At 45.4% G+C, this 19,175-nt stretch overlaps 1 protein-coding gene across 1 annotated transcript in view; it reads left to right on the top strand.

Annotated features, from left to right (window-relative positions):
* PCNX2 (pecanex 2) overlaps positions 1 to 19,175 on the top strand; it is an 809,726-nt gene that overhangs the window by 338,866 nt on the left and 451,685 nt on the right. Inside the window, exons 12-14 of the mRNA XM_063917734.1 lie at positions 5,406 to 5,438; positions 7,734 to 7,905; positions 10,397 to 10,507. Coding sequence (XP_063773804.1) covers positions 5,406 to 5,438; positions 7,734 to 7,905; positions 10,397 to 10,507 — 316 coding nt within the window. The remainder of the gene's footprint in view (positions 1 to 5,405; positions 5,439 to 7,733; positions 7,906 to 10,396; positions 10,508 to 19,175) is intronic.

The raw sequence follows: 19,175 nt of genomic DNA, 5'->3' as shown, positions 1-19,175 counted from the left end.
GGTTAACCGAGCAAGGTGGGAAGATCCGAGGCTGCCTCGGAACCGTGTAAAATGGGTGAAGTTCGGGGGGGTTCGGATCCCGAGGAACCGAACCCGCTCATCTCTAGTATTTAATTAGCATGAAACAATATAAACAATAAAGGAACCACAGTGTAACCGTTGGCAGAGCTTAAATAAATAAATACCTGTATTATATGTTGAAAGGTAAATAGAAACTTAATAAGAAAGAAGAAATACTGATATAGAGCCCACATACAGTAGGCTAGAAACAGCTTGTCAGGTCAGGCTGGAATGTAGTGTCTGACGAATGTATTTGAGCGGAGGTGGCAGAGACAACTGACGAAAGAAGGCGTGGAGGCTGAATATAGTTCCTTCTCATGGACGCCCAAGGTAGAAGGATAGGCACACTATGACAACTGGATAATAAATAACTTGCTGTGAAGTTAGGGAGCGTGGTTACTGTAGCAAGACGATAAGTGCAAATACTGGTACTTGATTACTGCAGCTTTTGGACAATAACTGTGAAGACTGAGAGGTAATAAACCATGGCTTGGCGATAATATCTGTGAAGACTGAGAGTTAAATAACTGTAACTTAAAGACTATAACTGTAAAGACAGGTTACTTGATGGCTGGGACTTGTGGACAATAACTGTGAAAACTAAGTACTTGATGACTGGGACTTGGAGACAATAACTGTGAAGATTGGGTACTAGAAAACTGGAACTTGAAGATAATAACTGTGAAGACTGGGCACTTGGCAACTGGGACTTGGGAGACAATAATGTGAAGACTGAAGGCTGAGTTGTTTCGGATCAAAGACAAGAATTAAGAGAAATGGATACTTGGAAAATGTGACTGAAGAACTCGGACTTTGGAAACTAGATTCTTGGAAAACGTGACTGAAGAACTCAAACGTTGAAACTGGATTCTTAGAAGACATGACCGAAGAACTCAGACTTTGAAACTGGACTTTTGGCAACTGGGCAGAGACCCCAAGGAACCACCAATAGCTTTGAATTACCCACAGACTCCACCTGTCGACCTGTCAGCCGCAAGAAGGGGTGATAGTGCCAGACTCTGGATCAGAGAGCAGAGAAAAGCAGAGTAATTTGCAGATGAGTAAGGCAGGAGACTTCCAGGCATTTAAAGCACAGAGAAACCAGGACACCCACAGGAGCACACAGCAGAAGCACCTTCCATAAAGAGCAACATAAAGCACTGTCACTGTTTGATTCAAATCCAACCGCTTTTAAAAGGGGAAGCATCTGGCCGGGCGAGGGGGGGGGGGGGGGCATTCCTGATCTTATTAAATATTATCGAGCAGTCCAATTAACCTCCTGTATTCATTGGCATTCCGCTCCAAATCAGAAAGTGTGGACACATATTGAAGCCCACACACTGTCAGTCTATTCCCTTTCTACCCTCTTATGGTGCTCCCGCACACATCACCTGACGACTGCCTACGATACGATTCACATTATCCACCTGGAACTTCTGTACGTGTTTCTACAAACTTCGTTCGCTTCATCCCCTTCTAGTCCTACTATGGAACAATCCCGCCTTCATCCCTGGTATGGACCACTGTCAATTCCCACTATGGACTACCCATAATCTCTTATTTCCTCTGGACATAGCCCCCCTACACACCTTTCCAGACTTTGCTAGCATACAATCTCACTTTAATCTCCCTCATAGAGTCTTCTACCAGTTTTTGCAAATCCGACATTTTTACCACTCACTTGACCGTCCCACTCCGGGTACACCCGTTACACCCATTTCAGCTATTGAATCCCTTTGTCGTTCCCACCATCTAAAGGACTCATTTCATCAACTTATCAAATTCTGTTATCCCACAATCAACCCTCTAAAGAAGCTCATGAACTGGCCTGGTAAAATGACATTGGGGAGGTTCTTACTCCTAACGAATGGTCTCAAATTAAGCTTGCAATATCGAAATGCTCAATATCAGTACGTATTAAAGAAAATGCTTATAAGCTTTATGCTCACTGGTATCTAGTCCCAACTCGACTGTGTTATTTACCCTAATACCTCGGATCTCTGTTGGCGTCACTGTGGCCAGAAAGGGACTTTATTGCACATATGGTGGACATGCCCTAGTATAAGTCAATATTGGAAGGAACTGCATAGATTAATCAAAAATATTACCGACTTTGATATGCCCTCTTCACTGTTCTACTCACTTTTAGCTAGATCGATCGCCCACCTTCCACGACCCACACACAAATTGATCAACCATATACTTAATACAGCTAAATGTCAAATTGCAGCACATTGGAAATCTGCCACCCCTCCTCCCTTCCCTGCTACTATCAATGCCATATGGTCGACTTACAGACTGGAGCGAATCTCCTCAGTTATCCATGATACTCCAACTCAATTTGTTCGAGTTTGGTCACCTTGGACCGCCTACAATGAGGCCGAACCTCCCTTGGCAACCATTTGAATTCACTTTGCAGATTACTAAACTACACTGATGTAGCGCGAACACCTCGACTGGCTACCCCTCTCTTCTTCTTTACCTCTATCTCTTCGATTCTTTAACTCCCTATTCTCTCCCCCACCCCCCCTTCCCCCTTCCCCTTTTTATCTCTCTTCCCCTCTTCATATTCTCTTTCTTCTCTTATTTCTTTCTTTGAACATTCCTAAAAGTTCTATATGTATTCTTTCTTATTCCGTTATGCACTTTTCAGGTTGTTAACCAGTTTATTCTTCCTCATATGGACAAAAGGTTATATTATGTTTCAGTATTTTGATATGTTACGCCTTTACTGATCTTTATTGATATCTACTAGGCGTCGACTCCAGCTTTATAATTGGCAATATTGTTTTGCTTGAGATCCATTTTTCTATGATGTCTGATCCATTTGGTGTAACCTTTTTCTGCCTTACCTAATAAAATATTCATTAAAAAAAAAGAAAGGGGAAGCATACTGGGATTGGCTGAGTAACCACAGGAAGCACTGTTATTGGCTACAAGAGAAGACTTCTTTTCCCTGCTCATAATAATACCCAACTTCTGTAAACCATACACATTATCCTCCATTCCCAAAGCCTCCACCCACCTAGTGCAACTTACTTGTTGCTGATTGATCATCTCTTCCATGCTGTTTGCACTGTTTGTTATATTAACACTGTAACATGAAAAAAAGGAGATGGCGGCTTCTAAAGTAGTTCTTCTTCAACCGTGGATAACATGTCCCGCAGTACCTGCACAATCTGAAGAGGAGGGACCACCAGGGAGGAGGTAGGGGCCATGCACTGCAGCAGTATGGCCCTACAATTGGAGTGGAGGAGGCGTAATGAATTTCATCTGGGTGACCAGACACGATCTGCCTGTCTGTCTGCCCAAGACCTCCTTGGTGCCTCTATTCGCAGACCTGCACCGAGAAAAAAAACACACAGACAGCTCCCGGGTGGCCCTGCACTGACTATACCCACTCTCTGATAAGTGTTGTTTGCAGCTTTATTAAGTAAGCGGAGATCCCACTACATCCTCTCTGGCTACGCCACTCTGAAATAATTAGAATGTTTCTATTATTTTATTTAATTAAATATTTTAAATATTTTAATTTACATATGTCTAGCTTCTTACTATTTTTTTTTCATGCAAACCTGCTTTCAGTAAGAAATATTTTTTTCCATTGAAACTTGTACTTCAATTGTATGATGTCATTGTGTTTACAAATAGTAGCCCTTGTTATCTAAGTTTTCCACTCCTGGTCATAAGGGTGGCATTTCCGCATGGTACACTACTTTTATATCTCCCCAAGATGACCCAAAAGTACAAATTCAGATCAGATGGGAACTAGAGTTGAACATTACACTAACGGATGAGGAATGGGAGAAAGTTTTCATAAACATTTTTAAGATGTTTTAATGCATCAACCACTCAGAAATGATGTTCAAGGTGATACACAGTCTTTATTATACTCCAGATAAACTACATAAAATCTGTCCTGAATCTTCTAAATTCTGCTGGAGACACTGTGACCTGGAAGGCACTTTGATTCACATATTCTGGCTGTGCCCGAAAATTAAACTATTATGGGATGAGGTCTTTGAACTGATTAAGGAAGTAACAAATATTTCCCTACCAATGCTCCCTGAAATTGTTTTTCTACACCACTTCCCTCCTTCCCTGCAAGGGGTATATACTGTACATATGTGATAGGTCCTATATTAATTACTACTAGAGCTGTCCTAGTTCGATATTGGAAAATAATTGACCCTGCAAAACTGGCAAAGATGATATCTTATATTCAGCGAAGCTATGAAATGGAGACAATAGGATTTAAGTAATCTATGGCCACTTCTTCATCCCTGAATAAATGGTTACTGTGGTCAACCTATTACAATACCCATACTACCCTGGACATAGGCCCTCATTCCGAGTTGTTCGCTCGGTAATTTTCTTCGCATCGCATCGATTTTCCGCTAATTGCGCATGCGCAATGTTCGCACTGCGACTGCGCTAAGTAAATTTGCTATGCAGTTAGGAAATTTACTCACGGCATTACGAGGTTTTTTCTTCGTTCTGGTGATCGTAATGTGATTGACAGGAAGTGGGTGTTTCTGGGCGGAAACTGACCGTTTTATGGGTGTGTGTGAAAAAACGCTGCCGTTTCTGGGAAAAACGCGGGAGTGTGTCTGAAGAAACGGGGGAGTGTCTGGGCGAACGCTGGGAGTGTTTGTGACGTCAAACCAGGAACGAAACTGACTGAACTGATCGCAGTTGCCGAGTAAGTGTGGAGCTACTCAGAAACTGCTAAGAAGTGTCTATTCGCAATTCTGCTAATCTTTCGTTCGCAATTTTACTATGCTAAGATTCACTCCCAGTAGGCGGTGGCTTAGCGTGTGCAAAGCTGCTAAAAGCAGCTTGCGAGCGAACAACTCGGAATGACCACCATAGTCTGAATTAGAGAAGCTGTGATAATCTTATTCTATCCCTTCATTGTCCTATGTGTTATTATACCTGAGAGCTAATTTGTCTTTTAAGAAGGGCTATCTTTATTCGCACTTGTTCTTTCTAATTTCTGCCACTCTTGCAAGATAGTTTTTAAATATTAGATATCACTTCTCCTTAGTTACGTAGTTGTGTATTGACGGGGCATGTGCATGCTCATTCTCACACCTGTTCTTACAGATTGTTTGACTAGTTTGTACACCTTCCCCCCCCCCCCCTCTCTTCCTTTCCTCTACTACGTCCTTTAATTACGTTAAAGAATGGTTGTCATTTTGTGGTATATCTTATGTGTGCCTGCAATGGCTTGGAATTTCTGTAATGCGGAAACTTCTTTCTCAATAAATATAACTTTAAAAAAAAAAAGAAATAGGAGCCCTTCATACAAATGTAAACTTTTTCTATAATTCATTGTATTTTAGAGTGTGCAACCAGATCCTGCGTCACCAGTTCATGTAAGTTATTTCTCTCGCTCTCTATTTTGTGCTTCGGTTACCCTCACTTTCTCTCTCTCTCTCTCTCTCTCTCTCTCATGTGTGGAGTGTATATGTTCTTTACATGTTTGCATTGGTCTCCTCTACTACAGATTACTACTAATTCAGAGTTGATTGCAGCAGCAAATTTGTTAGCAGTTGGGCAAAATCATGTGCACTGCAGGGGGGGGGGGGAGATATAACATGTGCAGAGAGAGTTCAGAGTTGCCGTTGTTCGCAGCGCAGTGATCAGGCTAAAAAATGGCTTTTCTGCACATGCGTATGCACCGCAATGCGCACGCGTGCCGTATGGGTACAAAGTCCGTTGTTGTTTTGCACAGGTTTTAGTGAAGTTTTCAGTCACACTGATGGCCGCAAGAAGATTGACAGGAAGGGGGCGTTTCTGGGTGTCAACTGACCGTTTTCAGGGAGTGATTGCAAAAACGCAGGCGTGTCTGAAAAAACGCAGGCGTGGATGGGCGTTCGCTGGGCGGGTGTATGACGTCAAATCCGGACACGAATGGGCTGAAGTGATCGCAAGCGCTGAGTAGGTTCAGAGCTACTCTGACACTGCACAAACTGTTTTTGCAGAGCTCGGCTGCACATGCGTTCGTACTTCTGCTAAGCTAAAATACACTCCCCAGTGGACGGCGGCATAGTGTTTGCACGGCTGCTAAAAATAGCTAGCGAGCGATCAACTCGGAATGACCCCCATGGTTTTGCCCAACTGTTAACAAATTTGCTGCTGCGATCAACTCTGAATTAACCCCTATATACAAATTCACAGCTGCAAATGCGTTTATGTACTGTATATCTCTGAGTCCGACCCTAAAGGCGGGTATACACTAGGCGACGGGGAATTGCCGGCGATGGCTGACTATATGGTTGAGTGATATAGCATTCAACAATATAGTGCGTACACACTGAACGTTATCGTTCAGTGACTTCACCGCCGGCATTCCCGAACATGCAGCTTAACCCGACATTGACGGGTTGAGCTGCATGTCAGCTCAATATTGGTGATTGCTGAACGGTGTGCGGGAGCGCGCATCGTTCATCGGTCACCAATGTTGACCCCATACACACTGGTTGATATAGGCCTAAAAATAAACGATAACGACATTTATGTCATCATCATTTATTTTTTAGGTTAAAATTGCCTAGTGTGTATCCCCCTTAAGATGTAAGATTGAGGAAAAAGTAGCAGGAAAAAACAACATTGATGAAAGAATACGCAGTACAAAATCAAGCTGTATATGTATAATGAATAAAACAGACATCCAAAATGAAATTATATTATGTTATAAATTAAATTATATTATGTTATTGCAAAAAGGGTTAATGTCAGTGCAGAATGCATACAACAACATACGGGATACATACAATTTGTCGACACTTTTGCTGTCGTCAGTCTAATATCGACATAACATTAACATCATGTTGCCATTTTCCCATTAACATTACACTGTCAACAACATACCTGTCTACTGATTAACTACATCCCCAACATACAGTAGGCTGATGCATTGATTGCATGCGGATATTTGCCCATATGTTAAGTTGTACGCAATGCTTGGTGTCATACCCATCATTATTATAAAACCACACTTGCACCATCACTACCAATAGATCTGCCCCAGAGAACTGGATGCTGGAAAGATTTCAGGAACCTTGCAGAGGTTTCATGGCAATTGTTTAGTTGTGTTATAATGATAAATTCAGAGATTGTAAAGCAAAAATCACCCCAAAAATTGCTGCTTAATAAATCTCTCCGCACTTTATGTTATGGCTGCACAAAGAATATGTTTCTTCTTTATTTACTGTACATTATCTATCTTGTTAATTATAAACCATCTTGGTTTCCAAAACAATTGATGCCATTTGGCATAAATCTTTTCTACTTTAACAATTGAGTTGAGCTGATAAGTGCCTACACTCAACTACCTTAAATATATCCATTGTAGTAGAAAACAGTGTAAAGTTGATAAATGATTCCTTTAAGTTTGAATTGTACAAATGTTCTAAAAAATAAGTTTTTCTTTTAAGAGGACTTTTAAATGTCATTCTTGTATCAAATTATTTTTTATATAGTTTTTGTTCGATTTTTTTTCATATATACAGAATTATGATTCTTCTTTTGCATATTATCTACTTATACTGTATAATATTCTTTAAAGAATCCTTTTTTTCATGCAAAAAAAAAAGAATAAAAAAAATCTTTAATTCTTAAACTTTGTATGAACTCTTATTCTTACTATCTCGTTTTGTTTTTCTCAGGGACACAACCAAATAATTAAATACAGTAGACCCATTTATTTTTGTATATTATGTGGTCTTATTTTGTTACTGGATAGTGGTTCTAAAGTTGCAACATTGCAATTGCCTACGTTGTATGGATTTCATTTATTTTCTCCACAATGTTTCCAGACCTTAAGAGATCAAATTATTGGTGAGTCTATTTCAATGTATGTATTCAGTTTTACATTAACAATTCTGTTTTGTTTTAGTCAGGCTGTGGGTGGTATACAATTAGTCCTGTTCATATTTCTCCCCTAAAAAAATAATAATAATCATTATCAGGCTATTCAATGAAAGCCATTTTTTTTTTCAGGAGAAAAATGTCTCATTATCATGCGATACAGGATAATTATGTTATCGTAGTTCCAAGGGCTGCTTATCAGGGATTATGCTTCAGGTGATTGAGGCACCCGAAGCATACTCCCCGAAACATGCTGGGTATCGGGGCTAATTGAATAGGCCCCAGCAGAGGCAGAACCAGCGGCGATGCAGCTGGTGCATTGCACTGGGACCTGCTGCAGTGAAGGGGCCCACGGCCAGTAGCATTACAATGAGTCACACTGATTCATATGCCACTGCCAGCTGCTGCGCTACCTGCCTCCATTCAGTAAAGCTTTCTGCGCCGTGGTCCTGGCCTGGCCGGAGGGGGAGGAGGAATCACTCTCCCCTCTCCTCTCTGTTCCTCCCCATTTTCAAGCCCCAACTTCCTCTTACTCACTGCAGATGTCCTTGGGCAACGTGGTCCGGGATCTGACATCACTATCTCGTCCCTAGTGCTAAATGTATAAAGGAGCCTGGAGGAGCAGACTAAGCCATTTCCCTGCGCAGCAGCTGGTATCCACTATGCACTGTGTGCAGGCAGGAATGGACAAGATTAAAGAGGCACCAGAGCATGAAAGTGCTATTCAGATGCTGAAGGCTGCTCAATATAATCCTCAGTAGTCTGACCGCTTAGCGAGCCCACGTCTGCCTCTGGCCTGGACTATATACTAAATAAATTGCAATAATGGTATTACCCTCTCCCTGTCATCCTCTTCCTCTCCCCACGACCCTCTGCTTCTCCCTCTCACCCTCTCCCCATCACTCTCTTTTATTACCCTCTGCATCTCCCCTTGACCCTTTGCCTCTCCCTGTCACCCTCTGCTTCTCCCTGTCACCCTTTTCTGTCACCCTCTGCATCTCCTCTTGACCCTCTGCCTCTCGCTGTCACCCTCTGTGTCTCTCTGTCGCCCTCTTCCTCTACCTTTCACCAGAAATCGCTTCAGCACATATTTATATAATACAGATTGTTTTGTCTGTGTGATGAGAGAGGAATCAGGTATTTGAAAAGGATTACATACGTAATCCCTCCTGGTGGGTTCTCGACAGCGGCATCCCACCCGGCAGAATGCTGGCTCGATGGCGAGCTGCCACTCTATGGGTGCTGTGGACACCCACAAGTGGAAATGGTTCCGGTATGAATGGTCGACCATGTTATGGTCGACAGTCATTAGGTCGACCACTATTGGTCGACATTGACATGGTCGACATGGACACATGGTCGACACATGAAAATGGTCGACACGTGAAAGGTCGACACATGAAAAGGTTGACATGAGTTTTTTAACTTTTTTTGTGTCGTTTTTTGCGTAAAGTGACTGGGAACCCCAATTAGTGCACCGCGTCCCCTCGCATGGCTCGCTTCGCTCGCCATGCTTCGGGCATGGTGCCTTCGCTTCGCTCGGCACAGATTACCATTTCAATCGTAGTCCACGTGGATCGTAAAGTATGGAAAAGTTCCCCAAAAGAAAAAAAAGTTAAAAAACTCATGTCGACCTTTTCATGTGTCGACCATTTTCATGTGTTGACCATGTCGACCATGTCAATGTCGACCAATAGTGGTCGACCTAATGACTGTCGACCATAACATGGTCGACCATGTGAACGGATACCAGTGGAAATAGCCCCTGTGCGCCGGTATTCCATCTTGCGGCATTGCCAGCTGGCGGGATTCTGGCGTCGGCATCCTTACAGCCGGGATCCCGACAGCCGGTAAATTGAATGGATCCCTTTGAAAGAACATACAATCCCTTCCTCTATCTAAGTCAGATTCTACATTGTTCACTCGATTTGCTAATAATTTATAATCTCTATTGGTTACAATTAATATTACTAACCCTGACATGGGTTTTGCTGTGCTGGCTGCCAAATTTGGGACACCTTTATGACTATAACTGTAACACCTGGGTTATAGGCATATGAGATGGTCAAGCAATTCTGCATACTCAACCAATCAGCTCCTGTCATGTGTTTAAAACTTGTTGCATATGATAAAACAGCTCTTTAGTATGGAAAAATAGCCAGAATCAACTAAATATTCAATGTGTGTCAAATGTTACAATGCATAAAAGTGTGTGTAGTGCACCCTAGAGTCATTGACTATTCTCAACATTATGGAAGAGAACCGAGAAAGAAAAAAAAAAATGAGAGAGAGTATTTAAATTACAAGCCTTAGATATATTACACTATACACAATTGAGAATACATTAATTTAACTCTGAGTTGTGTTTATCATAGTGCATTATATTATGTGTCATTGCTGTTTATTTAATTTATTTATAGCAATAATGAATTCTGCTATGTATGTTTCTTTTTTTTCTCAGTGTTTGTAAGTTGTTTTCCCATCATCTCTCTTTTGGGTCTTTTTCCTCAAATCAACACGTTTTGTATATATTTCCTGGAGCAGATTGACATCCTTGCTTTTGGTGGTACAGGTAAATGCCATATAGTACTGTAACTTATCATTTATAAATGCTCCAAAATGATACAAAAAGTTAAAAGCACATAAACAAGAAGATTACTGAGCGATACTGGGCAGAAAAGGCAGAGAGAGAGAGAGAGAGAGAGAGAGAGAGGCAACAAACACACCATTATATATAAAAAGCCTTACTTTGTACTTCATGTCCACTAATTAAGAAGGAGGAAGAAGTGAGGTTTGTACAGATGTGTCCTCATACATCATTGCTGCAGTCGTGTCAAACAGCTCTTCTCTATGCACCAGGTTCCCCGAGACTCTGCTGGTGCCGGGCATCTTTTTTGTTGAAAATGCATCTTAGTTGCAACACAATGTGTCTAGGATGCATCAGAAGACTGTGCTCCAGTGGTGCAAGTAGAAAAAATGTCTTCTAGGTACAAAAAAATGGGTGTGGCCAAATGCCACATGGGGCGTGGTCAATGAAAATGGGGGCGTGTTACACATATGGGGGGAGGGGCAGATACACATATGACCCCAATAGTGCCAGATACACATTGCCCCACAGTGTCAGATATACATTGTCCCATAGTGCCAGATATACATTGCACCACAGTGCCAGATACACATTGCCTCATTATGCCAGATACACAAATGCCCCCAGAGTGCCAGATACACCTTGCCCCCAGTGCCAGATACACATTGCCCCACAGTGCCAGATACTGTACACATTGCCCCACAGTGCCAGATACACAAATGCCCCCAGAGTGCCAGATATACATTTCCTCACAGTGCCAGATACACATTGCTCCACAGTGCCAGATACACAAATGCCCCCAGAGTGCCAGATATACATTGCCTCACAGTGCCAGATATGCCCCCAGTGACAGATACACATGTCCCCGCAGTGCCAGATATGCCCCCAGTGCCAGATACACATGTCCCCGCAGTGCCAGATATGCCCCCAGTGCCAGGTACACATGCCCCCCCTTCCCCTGCTGCTCACCGCTGCTGCTGTGCTGTATTGTGTGTGAGGGGAGGAGAGCACAGCCTGCGCATCTCCTGCCCCTCAGTCTCCGGCGGCAGTGCAGGTCTCTACCTTCAATTCAGCGCCGATCCGTGAGCCAATCAAAGTTCGCGGTCCGGCAGCCAATCAGGAGCCTTGGCTGCCGGTCCGCGAGCTCTGATTGGCTCACGGGATGGCGCTGAATTGGGCACAGTAGAGGCACAGGCTGCGCTCTCCTCCCCTCAAGCAGCGGCGGTGAGCAGCAGCTGCGGAGGGAGCGAGCGTCGGCCCGTTGGCGTGGGTACGGTGTACCACGGCTAAATTCTTAAGGGTACGCCGTACCCACCTGTACCCGCCCACTTGCACCCCTGCTGTGCTCTCTGGCACTTTTAGAAAGGAGGAGGCCCATGTCCAGCCTGCTCCATTCGGGCCCCCTCTCTCTGCCAGATGCACTGTAGAGTCTGAGCCCTAGAGGCTTGCATGTGCAGATCTCCGGGAAAATGGCATGGCGGACATTTTTACAGTGATTTCTTTACTCCTCATGTGCAGAACTCTGTTAAAATGGCCGCTGAACCATTTTCATGGGGTTTTAACAACGCTGTCGGCAGCGCCAGACTCTGGAGGGGTGAGTATTAAAAGAATGGGTGTGGTGTGGGCCCCCCTGGACTTAGGATCCCGTCTGCATTACATACATTGCACCCATTATAGATACGCCATTGACTGTGCTGATTAATTTTGCAGCCTGAATTCTCAATATTATTGTGATAAATGTAATACTGAGGTAAAATGTATATATTTATTATATAAATTCATTACTATTAAATATTTTATATATATTTATATGAATGAAAGTTTTTATTATATATATGTATTTGCCAGCAGTTGCCTAAGGTCAGAGCTGGATTAAGGGGGGAGGGCACAGGGGGTACGTTACCCCAGGCCCACTCTCTTATGCTGCTTTCAGATCGCAAATGCCGGATCCCACCCGGTAAGAGAAACGTGTCCTTACCGGGTGGGATCCGGCATTTGCGCTCCTTTGCTGGCTTTCCGACCCGGCAATATACCGGGTCGGTTGCCATAGCAGCGGGGGGCGCAGCAGCAGCAGGGGCGGGGGTGGAGGCAGAGCCGGGAGATGAGCTCATCTCCTGTTCCGCCTCTCCCTATGCTGTGAATGGGAGCCGTGTCGCATCGGAACGGCTCCCATTCACACTGCGCCTGACCCGGTATTCAACCCGGTAATAACCCTTCTTTTTTACCGGGTTGAATTACCGGGTCAGGCGACCCGCTATTTCAGCAAAGGAGCTTTCACATCGCACACTGACCCGTTTCGACACGGCAATATGCCGTGTCGATACCGGGTTATTTGTGCGATGTGAAAGGGGTATTAGGGGCCCTCCGTTGCTGCCCTCCTGCACCCCATGCTTCTGTGGGATGCTGGACGTCTCCATTTCAATAGAAGCCGCTACCGCAATTGCGATCACTACCGTGATCACAATCACAGCTGCTGTTACTGCAGGGAGCGCAAGGTGGAAGAGCTCTCTACACATGCTTAGCCACAGCAGCTACTACGATGGGTCGCACTCTTTACATTCATGTGTGTGTGTGTGTGTGTCTGAGACATAGAGATGTATTATATATTTTTATGAAGACACACATACATACTTACACTGCTCAAAAAAAATAAAGAGAACACTTAAACAACACATCCTAGATCTGAATGAATGAAATATTCTTATTAAATACTTTGTTCTTTACATAGTTGAATGTGCTGACAACAAAATCACACAAAAATTATCAATGGAAATCAAATTTATTAACCCATGGAGGTCTGGATTTGGAGTCACACTCCAAATTAAAGTGGAAAAACACACTACAGGCTGATCCAACTTTGATGTAATGTCCTTAAAACAAGTCAAAATGAGGCTCAGTAGTGTGTGTGTGGCCTCCACGTGCCTGTATGACCTCCCTACAATGCCTGGGCATGCTCCTGATGAGGTGGCAGATGGTCTCCTGAGGGATCTTCTCCCATACCTGGACTAAAGCATCCGCCAACTCCTGGACAGTCTGTGGTGCAACGTGGCGTTGGTGGATGGAGCGAGACATGATGTCCAAGATGTGCTCAATTGGATTCAGGTCTGGGGAATGGGCAGGCCAGTCCATAGCATCAATGCCTTCGTCTTGCAGAAACTGCTGACACACTCCAGCCACATGAGGTCTAGCATTGTCTTGCATTAGGAGGAACCCAGGGCCAACCGCACCAGCATATGGTCTCACAAGGGGTCTGAGGATCTCATCTCGGTACCTAATGGCAGTCAGGCTACCTCTGGCGAGCACACGGAGGGCTGTGCGGCCCCCCAAAGAAACGCCACCCCACACCATTACTGACCCACTGCCAAACCGGTCATGCTGGAGGATGTTGCAGGCAGCAGAACGTTCTCCTTGGCGTCTCCAGACTCTGTCACGTCTGTCACATGTGCTCAGTGAGAACCTGCTTTCATCTGTGAAGAGCACAGGGCACCAGTGGCGAATTTGCCAATCTTGGTGTTCTCTGGCAAATGCCAAACGTCCTGCACGGTGTTGAGCTGTAAGCACAACCCCCACCTGTGGACGTCGGGCCCTCATACCACCCTCATAGAATCTGTTTCTGATCGTTTGAGTAGACACATGCACATTTGTGGCTTGCTGGAGGTCATTTTGCAGGGCTCTGGCAGTGCTCCTCCTGTTCCTCCTTGCACAAAGGCGGAGGTAGCAGTCCTGCTGCTGGGTTGTTGCCCTCCAACGGCCTCATCCACGTCTCCTGATGCACTGGCCTGTCTCCTGGTAGCGCCTCCATGCTCTGGACACTACGCTGACAGACACAGCAAACCTTCTTGCCACAGCTCGCATTGATGTGCCATCCTGGATGAGCTGCACTACCTGAGCCACTTGTGTGGGTTGTAGTCTCCGTCTCATGCTACCACTAGAGTGAAAGCACCGCCAGCTTTCAAAAGTGACTAAAACATCAGCCAGAAAGCATAGGAGCTGAGAAGTGGTCTGTGGTCACCACCTGCAGAACAACTCCTTTATTGGGGGTGTCTTGCTAATTGCCTATAATTTCCACCTGTTGTCTACTCCATTTGCACAACAGCATGTGAAATTGATTGTCAATCAGTGTTGCTTCCTAAGTGGACAGTTTGATTTCACAGAAGTGTGATTGACTTGGAGTTACATTGTGTTGTTTAAGTGTTCCCTTTATTTTTTTGAGCAGTGTATATATCTATCTTACGTCCTAGAGGATGCTGGGGTCCACATTAGTACCATGGGGTATAGACGGATCCACTAGGAGCCATGGGCACTTTAAGAGTTTAATAGTGTGGGCTGGCTCCTCCCTCTTTGCCCCTCCTAGCAGACCCAGTTTAGAAAATGTGCCCGGGGTAGCCAGTCACAGCTAGGGGAGCTCCGTAGGAGTTTTTTTAGTTTTATTATTTTTAGTAGAGTTAGGCACAGGGAGGCTGCTGGCAACAGCCTCCCTGCTTCGTGGGACATAGAGGGGGAGTAGTGTCCAACCCTCTGAGGTTATGGCCACTAGCTCCGGTGACAGGACACTGAGCTCCTGAGGGTGTCGACGCAAGCCCCCGAGGCGACCGCTCGCTCCCGCAGCACTGCCGACACCCCCTAACAGAGCCAGAAGACGTCGGTGGTGAGTTGGACACTGGCGCCCTGACAAGCGGGGATCCGGTGAGAATGTCCGCATCAGGGTGGGAGTGCAGTGCTGAGGCTGTGCTCCGGAGGGCTCAGAGGTACAGTGTGCGGCGCTGTGAGGGGCGCCCTGGGCCAGCGCAAACACCCTTACACTGGTTACTTTTGCTATCAGGGACATACATACTGCTGCTAGCGGCATTACCTCAGGCCAGTATAATCTGTATAAGTGCGTGAAGACGCGCCATTTTAGGGGCGGAGCTTCTCCTCAGAGCGGATCCAGCATTCACCAGTGCCATTTTCTCCCGCCAGATCACACTACAGAGACGCTGGCAGGGTGTGCTGACCGTCCACATAACTCCAGCTATCCTGTGCGGTACCAGGGAGTTATAGAAGGGGGGGGGGGGAGTATTTATTCAACTGTGTAGTCTGTTTAGGTTACTCAGTCAGCGCCAGACATTTATTATATAACTGTCTGCTGGGGTGCTCTGTGAGCTTGCTCCATAACTCGGTGTCTCTCTGAAGGTACTTGGGGAAAACTGTGTCTGACATTTTCCTGTGTGTGTAAGCTATATATATATATATATATATCACATTACCATGTCTAGGGACTCTGGTGGTCATTCCGAGTTGTTCGCTCGCTAGCAGTTTTAAGCAGCCGTGCAAACGCTATGCCGCCGCCCACTGGGAGTGTATTTTAGCTTAGCAGAAGTGCGAACGAATGGATCGCAGAACGGCTACAAATTTTTTTTATGTAGTTTCAGAGTAGCTCAAAACCTACTCAGCGCTTGCGATCACTTCAGACCATTCAGTTCCTGATTTGACGTCACTAGCCCGCCCAGCGTTCGGCCAGCCACGCCTGCGTTTCCCCAGCCACGCCTGCGTGTTTCCGCACACTTCCTGAAAACGGTCATTTACCACCCAGAAACGCCCACTTCATGTCAATCACTCTGCGGCAAGCAGTGCGACTGAAGTGCATCGCTAGACCCTGTGCAAAATGACATTGTTCGTTGTGCCCGTACGTCGCGCGTGCGCCTTGCGCTGCATACGCATGCGCAGATTTGCAGATTTTTTGCCTGATCGCTGCGCAGCGAACAAATTCAGCTAGCGATCAACTCGGAATGACCACCTCTGTATCTTGTGCTGCAGAGTATGTATCTTCTCCAGAAGAGTCTATTCCATGTACTCAGGAATGCAATATACTGTCTCAGCCCTCTGAACCCGAACCCCAGTGGATGGCTTCTATTAAGGGTATGGTATCCCAGATTTCCTCTAGGATAGCTCATTATGAGACTGAAACACAGGTTTTAACAATATCTGTAGAGAGAGGTTTTGTCGTATTATACTTCCACTACCTCAACAAACTCTCCTAGTATATGCCCAAAGAAGCATGCTCTTGCCCAGATAATGCAAGTCAACACAGATACCGACTTTGATATGGGTGACGGTGATGAGGACATACTGCGGGGGTAGGCATCCCTTGCTAAAGGGGTGCAGCTAATGATTGAGGCCATTCGGGATGTTTTACATATTACTTCAAGGTACCTGAACAGGTTGAGGAGGCTCTCTTTACAGACAATAAGAAAGTCTCCCTTACCTTTCCTGCATCTAGTGAATTAAACGCTTTATTTGAGAAATCCTGGGAAAAACCAGAGACAAAATTCCAGATCCCAAAGAGAGTTCTGGTTGCTTTTCCTTTCCCTGAAGAAGATAGGAAAAAGTGGGAAAACTCTCCTATAGTAGCCGCTTCTGTTTCTAGATTGTCTAAAAAGGTGGTTTTACCTGTCCCTGGGTCTACCGCTTTGAAAGAGCCGGCAGACTGCAAGATTGAGACTACGCTCAAATCCATATACACTGCTTCAGGCGTGGCGCTTAGGCCCACTATTGTTCTTGCATGTATTTCTAAAGCCATAGTAAAGTGGTCAGGCACGTTACTAAAGGATTTAGATACTATGGATAGAAGTGACATTGAAATAATTTTACTTCTCATACAGGATTCTGCGGGTTTCAGTGTGGAGGCCATGAAGGACCTTGGTAATCTGACTGCACGGACGTCTTCCATGGCTGTCTCGGCACACAGGGGACTCTGGCTGCGCCAATGGTCTGCAGATATGGAATCGAAGAGTGTGGAGAACCTACCCTTCACAGGTCAGGCTCTATTTGGGGAAGCTTTGGATGCGTGGATCTCCAAGGCAACCGTGGGTAAGTCAAATTTCTTCCCTCAGCCACTGCGATGCCAAAAAATCCTTCTCTGCATCTACAATGCAGTCCTTTCGGACCGCAAAGGTTAAGAAGTCCAAGTCCCCTTCCACCTTCTTCAGAGGTGGTCGGGGAAAATCCCGAAAACATGCACCGGCAGGTTCACAGTAACAGAAGCCGGGTTCTGTTTCCTCAAAATCCTCAGCATGACGGTTTGGTCAGACCAATACTGAACCTCAAATCTTTAAATCCATATTTGAGGGAATTCAAGTTCAGGATGGAATCTCTGAGAGCGGTGATCTCAGGTCTGGAGGAGGGGGAATTCCTGGTGTCCTTGGACATCAAGGATGCTTACCTTCACATTCCTATTTGGCCACCACACCAGGCTTACCGCAGGTTTGCACTATTGGACTGTCACTATCAGTTCCAGGTGCTGCCATTCAGTCTATCCACTGTTCTGAGGGTGTTCACCAAGGTAATGGCGGAGATGATGCTTCTAATCCGAAAACAGGGTGTGACCATAATCCAATATCTGGACGATCTGCTGATATAAGCATCATCTAGGGAGAAGTTGTTGCAGTCCATTGCTCTCACAACTTGACTGCTCCGGGATCATGGTTGGATCCTGAATCTTCCAAAGTCACATTTGGAGCCGATGAGAAGACTGTCTGTCCTGGGAATGATTCTCGACACGGAAGTGCAGAGGGTGTTTCTGCCGGTGGTGAAAGCATTGATGATTCAATCAATGGTTCGGGATGTCCTGAAGCCAGCCCGAGTATCGGTTCATCAGTGCATTCACCTTCTGCGGAAGATAGTTGCCTCCTATGAGGATCTACAGTATGGAAGATTTCATGCACGGTCTTTCCAGCTGGATCTCCTGGACAAAATGGTCGGAATCTCATCTTCACATGCACCAGAGAATACGTCTGTCGCCGAAAGCCAGAATCTCGCTCCTCTGGTGGCTGCAAACTTCTCACCTACTGGAGGGCCGCAGGTTCGGGATTCAGAATTGGATCCTTCTAACCACGGATGCATGTCTCAGAGGTTGGGGAGAAGTCACCCAGGGGAAAACTTCCAAGGAAGGTGGTCAAGTCTGGAATCCATCCTTCCGATAAACATTCTGGATTTAAGAGCCATGTAAAACGGTCTTCTACAGGCGGCACATCTTCTAAAAGATCGGGCCATTCAAGTTCAGTCGGACAATGTAACGACAGTGGCATACAGTACATAAACCGACAAGGCGGAACGAAGAGCAGAGCTGCAATGTCAGAGGTAACAAGAATCATCCTCTGGGCGGAAAAACATGCAGTGGTGCTGTCAGCACTCTTCATTCTGGGACTGGACAACTGGGATGCGGACTTCCTCAGCAGACACAATCTCCATCCGGGAGAGTGGGGCCTCCACCCAGAGGTGTTTGCAGAGCTGACAAGTCTTTGGGGTGTACAGTGCTGCCACGAGAAATAATGGGGCCCGGGACTGACAAGATAGACATGGCCCCTACCTCCCTCCAAAAAAAGATTCTGCCGCACTGCTCCACCCCTATGTGATATTCATACATTGTGGCGTTACATAAAGGTGGAGTGGTGCGGACGGTTTACAGCAAATTGATGCGCAAATAAAGCTTGTTTTAAGAAGTTTTTCTTATGCATCAGACTGCTGTTGATTTACAGACTGGTGCAGCTCTACAGGTATTGGCAGTAGGAGCCAGGGTGGGCCACCAGTCCCCACAGTCCCCCCCGATGGCTGCCCTGGGGGCGTACCTCAAATAGACATGATGGCCTCACGCCTCAACAAGAAGCTTCGGAGG

The sequence above is a fragment of the Pseudophryne corroboree genome, chromosome 4 (assembly GCF_028390025.1).
Source record: "Pseudophryne corroboree isolate aPseCor3 chromosome 4, aPseCor3.hap2, whole genome shotgun sequence".
Classification (NCBI taxonomy): Eukaryota; Metazoa; Chordata; class Amphibia; order Anura; family Myobatrachidae; genus Pseudophryne; species Pseudophryne corroboree.
The sequence above is the reverse complement of the archived record's forward strand: the minus strand, read 5'-3'. Positions and strand labels throughout refer to the sequence as shown.